This window comes from Mangifera indica, chromosome 5 (genome assembly GCF_011075055.1).
Source record: "Mangifera indica cultivar Alphonso chromosome 5, CATAS_Mindica_2.1, whole genome shotgun sequence".
Lineage (NCBI taxonomy): Eukaryota > Viridiplantae > Streptophyta > Magnoliopsida > Sapindales > Anacardiaceae > Mangifera > Mangifera indica.
The window spans coordinates 10539451-10545495 of NC_058141.1; the positions used below are offsets into that span (position 1 = coordinate 10539451).

The following is a 6045-nucleotide window of genomic DNA, read 5'->3' on the forward strand; positions in this document are numbered from 1 at the left end:
AGCAAGTACTTATTGCATTTGGAAAAAATATGTGGCAAATTTGGCTAACAAAGGTTGAGGTGGTGACTTGGTCACCGACGACAAGGAGATCACACATGATGCTAGTGACACAACATGGTTGTGAAGGTGCGTAGCATTTAGGTCAAAAATCCCATAGAAAAAATCAAAGAGAACTGGGGGATGAGAAATTCTATTTTTAAAAATGTTTGGCTGATATTTCTGTTCACTTCATATGTTCCTTTTTGGGAAATATCAATTGTATTTAGTTTTAGGTAATATTGAAAATAAAATAATTAATGATAATTATAATTTATGCACATGCACTTCTCTGTCAAATTTTGTGGGTGGGAAAATGCTTTTGACTGAAAAGCAATTTTAATGGATTCCAAAACGATTAATGGATTTAAGCGGAGCTTCAATAATCAAAGCCCATGGACGGATTTAAGCGCATAAAATGGGCCAAGAACTGTTGACAGGGTGGTTTGGTTTGGTGTTCAAAAAAGAACAAGCTGCTATGCAGGAGTCGCAGGGGAAGCAGTGTGCACGGGTTTACGAAAACCAAAACTTCCCTTGCAGCCATCGATTAGTTTCAAGGTATCACTTGTACCATTTCTCATTTTGATTGGTTTTCCTTAGTTTCTTCTTTTCATTTCAGGTTTCTGTATTTTTTAATGAAAATTTAGCATTTTAAGGGTTAGTTTCCACGTAGAGGACATTGTCTGTATGCAATATAAGTTTTGTTTTTTATTTTTATTTTTACTTTTTTGTAAATTTTTCTCTGATAAAGAGCATGTCTTAATACAATATTTGGTTTAATATTCGTAATGCAAATGATTCAGTGTATAAATATTGGAGCTATTCAGCTTTTGTTTGATAAAATGCCTCCTAGAAAAATAATTGAGAGGTGTTGTATATGATAGAAAGGTTGTAAGATATGAACCTTTTCAAATATTGGAACCCTTGCATGATTTGTTCTTATGAGGTGAATGATGCTTTGTCAGATTATTCCCTTTTCACTTTTATAGGAAACATATTATATGATTAACAAAAGAGATAAGAAAACAGTATACATTAAATAAATTGACTTTGACTATAATGATATAGGACAATATGGATTGTAGAATGATTGAAGTTGCGCTGACCTCATAGAAACCTAACTGAACTGAAGCTGGTTGATGTTATAACGGCAAATTTTTTGTTCATTTAATTGGTTTTAAAATTGATGTCCTTGGTTTAATTTGAATTAGTTGGAGAATAATGCTGTTCTCCCATTGCAAGTTCATGATCAGGTTCTGATCACCATTGAAGTTTTAGATGGTATCTCATATGTTTAAATCAATGGTCAAAGCTATTTGATGATTTAGCTCCCATTTAGTGCTAACTGGTGATTCCTTTGTTTGATTAGCATTGGCCAAAGAGAAAGCATTAATCCATTAAATTCTCAGTCAGTAATGTCATGTAAGTGGACTCTGGACGTATTTTTCTATAGTAATTGTATCAGATAAGTAGAGGCGGACTGCCTAGGATCCTTGAAATTGTGAATGTAGGATGTTTAACCTTTAAAATCCTTAATTGGCTTCATTTGAGAGCAAATTTTTAAGATTAAGGTGAATTTCCAGCATTTCTCTAATGTCTGATGTTTTATGAATTAAATGCTTTGATGTTGATCTTTACAGGTGATGGAGTGATGAGGAAGTCTTATTCTTTTAGTGCTTCCATTTCAACGGGGATCACTGCATATTCAGACAAAGATTCTTATTTCTTATGATGGGTTTCTCTCATAGATATGAAGACGTGTGCCATCTCTTCCTTGAGCCCTTGTTTGAAACTAACTTATTATCATTGCAAAGTGGGTATTACTCCAAGTTGTTTGAAATTCTCTTCGTTTAGAAGATTTATGAGCCAAAGGTTATCTACCTCAGGCTCAACAAACACTAGACCTTTCCCAGATTATTCCCCAAAGAAACCTACCATCAGAGATGCTGAACTTGTCCATCAAATTTCTACTGCTGTAAAGTTGCGCCGCTTCGAGCCTCTTCGACGCATTTTAAAGCCATATGAATCCAAGTTCAGACCTGACCATGTTATTTGGGTTCTTATGAACATTAGGAGTGATTATAAGTTGGTTTTGGATTTCTTTGATTGGGCATGCCTGCGCAGAGACCCAAACCTAGAAGCCCGTTGCATTGTTATTCAAATCGCTGTAGCTTCAAAAGATCTGAAAACAGCTCATTGTCTCATTCATGACTTCTGGGCAAAACCCAATTTGGATGTTACTCTTTCATTCACCCATTTTGTTGAGCATTTAATTTATACTTACAAGGACTGGGGTTCAGATCCCCATGTGTTTAATGTTTTCTTCCAAGTCCTTATTGAAGCTGGATTACTAAGTGAGGCAAGAAAACTTTTTGAAAAAATGTTGAATTATGGGTTGGTTATCTCCGTTGATTCATGTAACCTATACCTCACTCGTCTTTCAGATAGTTATGATGGGCTTGGAGTGGCAATCAGGATCTTTGGCGAATTTCCTGAGGTGGGTGTTTGTTGGAATACCACTTCTTACAATATTATCATTCACTGTCTTTGCCGATTAGGGAAAATAAAAGAAGCACACATTTTACTCTTGCATATGGAGTTGAGAGGCTGCCTTCCTGATGTCATAAGTTATAGTACTATAATCAATGGATACTGTCATCTTGGTGAACTACAAAAGGTATTGAAACTCACAGAAGAAATGCAAATAAAAGGATTGAAGCCAAACAAATATACCTTCAGTAGCATAATTCTTCTTCTATGTAGATCTGGTAAATTAGTGGAAGCAGAAAGCGTGTTGAGAGAGATGATGAACCGGGGAATAGTTCCTGATAATGTGATTTATACTACTCTCATTGATGGTTTCTGTAAGTTAGGGAATGTTGCAGCTGCCTTAAAGGTGCTCGATGAAATGCAGCGACTTAAAATTATTCCTGATTTATTAGCATATACTGCTATTATCTGTGGGTTTTGTCAAATTGGAAAGATGATGGAAGCAGAAAAACTCTTCCATGAATTGCTTGGCAGAGGGTTGGAACCTGATAAAGTTACATATACAGCACTTATTGATGGTTATTGCAAGGCAGGTGAGATCAAAAAGGCATTTTCTTTACACAACCATATGATTCAGGTGGGGCTTACCCCAAATATTGTCACATACACCACTCTTGTTGATGGCCTCTGTAAACAACGAGAGTTAGATACTGCAAATGAGCTTCTTCATGAGATTTGCAGAAAGGGCCTTCAACCAAATATCTGCACTTACAATGCAATTGTTGATGGTCTTTGCAAAGCAGGAAATATCGTGCATGCTATAAAGCTAGTGGAAGATATGAAAGTTGCCGGGTTGCATCCTGATACTATTACTTATACTACTCTAATGGATGCTTATTGTAAGACTGGGGATTTGGTTAAGTCCCATGAGCTCCTTCAAGAGATGCTGGATAAAGGGCTTCAACCTACTGTTGTTACATTTAATGTGCTGATGAATGGTTTCTGTATATCTGGAATGCTTGAAGATGGTGAGAGGCTACTAAAATGGATGTTGGAGAAGGGTATAAGGCCAAATGCAACCACCTACAATACTCTGATGAGGCAATACTGCATTAAGAATAATATGCATGTCACAACTGCATTTTACAAAGATATGTGTGCTCAAGGAATCAGTCCAGATGGCAACAGCTACAACATTTTAATTAGAGGACATTGTAAAGCAAGAAATATGAAAGAAGCATGGTTTTTGCACAGAGAAATGGTAGCCAAGGGATTCAATCTTTCAATTACATCTTACAGTGCTTTAATCAAGGGCTTTCTTAAGAGGAAGAAATTTTTGGAGGCTAGGGAGCTATTTGAAGAAATGCGAAGAAGAGGGTTGGTGGCTGATAGAGAAATTTACAACTATTTTGTTGACATAAATTTTGAAGAGGGGCACATGGAAACCACTCTTGAGCTTTGTGATGAAGCAATTGAATGCTTTCTTGTGAATATGCCAAGTAAGGAAAACAAATAGATGGATATTCTTTTTCTGCTATGTGAACTATTGTGGAGTTTATGTCAATCTTGGTTCACAAAGGTTTGTACGGTCCCATGAATATCAGTTCTTGGAATCAAGGTAAAGATTTTACTTTCAGCTTCCTTTGTCATCAGCAGGTTTTTGATAGGACAGTCATTTTTCCCTGGTTGTCAGTGTGTGCTAGCTGTTTGAATCTAATTTGTGAATCCATGGTATTGATGTGAGTCCTATGATCGTCTCCATAACTTGTGACCAGTGAGAGGACTCATTTGTAATTATAATTCAATTTTGGCCAAACTTAAAATTAATCTAATTGACTCTAGATTAAGGAGTAAGGCAAACCAACCAATAGGGTTGAACTTGAACCAAGCCAACTCAGTTCTAATTGGTGTTCAACTTGATTTGAGTCAAATTCAAGCTGAAATTTTAGTTTGATAGCTCGGTTCAAGTTCAGCTTGAATCCTCTTCTAGTGACATTATTCATCCCTCTGATAACACTAATCGTCCCACATGTAACACTATTTGTCCCATTGGTAATACCATTAATCTTGCTGACAACCTTTGACAAGATCTTCGACTAGTTTAAATTCAAAATAAAACTGACCGTTTAGGATTTAAGTCAAACTCAAGTGAGAGCATGTTTAGGCTAACTTGACTCGCCCTACCAACCAATAGTCAATTTGATTATAACACATGCTTGCACACGCTCTTTATCGACCCACTAACAGCTTAGTTTTAGGCTTCATTACGGTAAGTCTGTCCTACTACATTATTTTAGCTTAAATGATGGTGCTGTTTAATATGTGCTTAATCCATTTTGAATGAATGGGTTTTTTCCTGCTGATGGGTTTGAATTACATGCTGCTTACAGATTCAAATTTTAATTATTTTTTTGGTTTCAGTGCTTACTAAAGCTTTCCCTTATTCAGGTGACCAACAGGCATGTGACCCAGCTGTCTGCATTTAGCATGGCTTGCAGGATAAGTGATGCTGATATACAAACCAGGTGACTATGGTGATTTTCTTAATAATTTTTTCTTCTTGTATGATCATCTTTTTCTAGATGAGATATAAAGGTATCTCGAATGATTATTATTTGTTGCAATTATGGGTTGATAGGATTGGAAAACCGTTTGTCAGCATTGTTCTGAGCCAACAACTTGAATTGATGCAGAAACTTCAGTGGTAAGTGTCTAATTTTTCCAGCGAACTTCAAAGAGCTTGGTGCCCAAGTAGGCGAAGCACAGTCAATGGCATATGGCCCGAAGAATTTATAGCAGGACGAAAACAAAATATAATATCAGGGTCTTACCAAAGTAAAATTGACATACAGCAATGCCAGAACAAATTTATACGGAGCTGGTTGATTGGCTCCAGATGTAGTGGGAGGATGACTGACAATTGAAACCATTTTAAATGAATAATTACTGATTTATAACTCCATTGAATCAAATTTGAGAGTAGTTCAATATATTGTTTGTAGTAGGGGTTTACTTGATCTCCATCTGAGGATATAAGTTCCACATTTTATTCATGTATGATATATTGCTTGGTCTGTAACTTGAAAAATATTGTGGAACATGGAGCTGGAGATGGTAATTTTATTGTAGAAAATGTTTGAATTTTGTAATTTGGAAGCTTGAAGCAGTCATACATATATATACATAGTAGGATCTATGAAGTTACTGTTGACACTGATTTCTTTCATAAAATCTTGTTTCAGCATTCAACAATCTAACAAAAGACCTAGCAACATTATATCATTTTCTGATATGAGTTAATATTAATTATACTTTTAATCTAATAAAATTAGATAATTAAATAGTTAAATAATAATTTATAGATGGGCTAAAAAATTGCATTGAATTGTAGAGTTGTTTCGTCTTTTTAGACCACATTTATGTCGGTTGATGTTTCAGAGGGAAAAAAGATGATCAGAGCAAGGTAATGTGTCAGAGAAGCTTCATTGCTAACGATGGTGTCGGATTTGACGTTAACAA

General features: G+C 35.6%; 1 protein-coding gene across 3 annotated transcripts; it reads left to right on the forward strand.

Moving 5' to 3' along the window:
- Positions 1–312: 312 nt before the first annotated feature.
- Positions 313–5670, forward strand: LOC123215870 (pentatricopeptide repeat-containing protein At1g05670, mitochondrial-like). Of its 3 annotated transcripts, none has more exons than XM_044636142.1 (4): positions 313–594; positions 1677–4144; positions 4975–5121; positions 5220–5670. In XM_044636142.1, exon 2 carries the CDS (start codon positions 1787–1789, stop codon positions 4040–4042), a length of 2256 nt encoding a protein of 751 aa, XP_044492077.1. In that variant the 5' UTR covers positions 313–594; positions 1677–1786; the 3' UTR covers positions 4043–4144; positions 4975–5121; positions 5220–5670. The 3 variants fall into 3 exon arrangements, with proteins under 3 accessions (XP_044492077.1, XP_044492076.1, XP_044492075.1); XM_044636141.1 differs by having other exon boundaries at positions 4975–5051; XM_044636140.1 differs by having other exon boundaries at positions 314–594; positions 4975–5051; positions 5165–5670.
- Positions 5671–6045: the final 375 nt, after the last annotated feature.

Bases quoted from the DNA above. Each gene is read 5' to 3' on its own strand.
- LOC123215870 (XM_044636142.1), top strand. From the start codon at position 1,787: ATGAAGACGTGTGCCATCTCTTCCTTGAGCCCTTGTTTGAAACTAACT.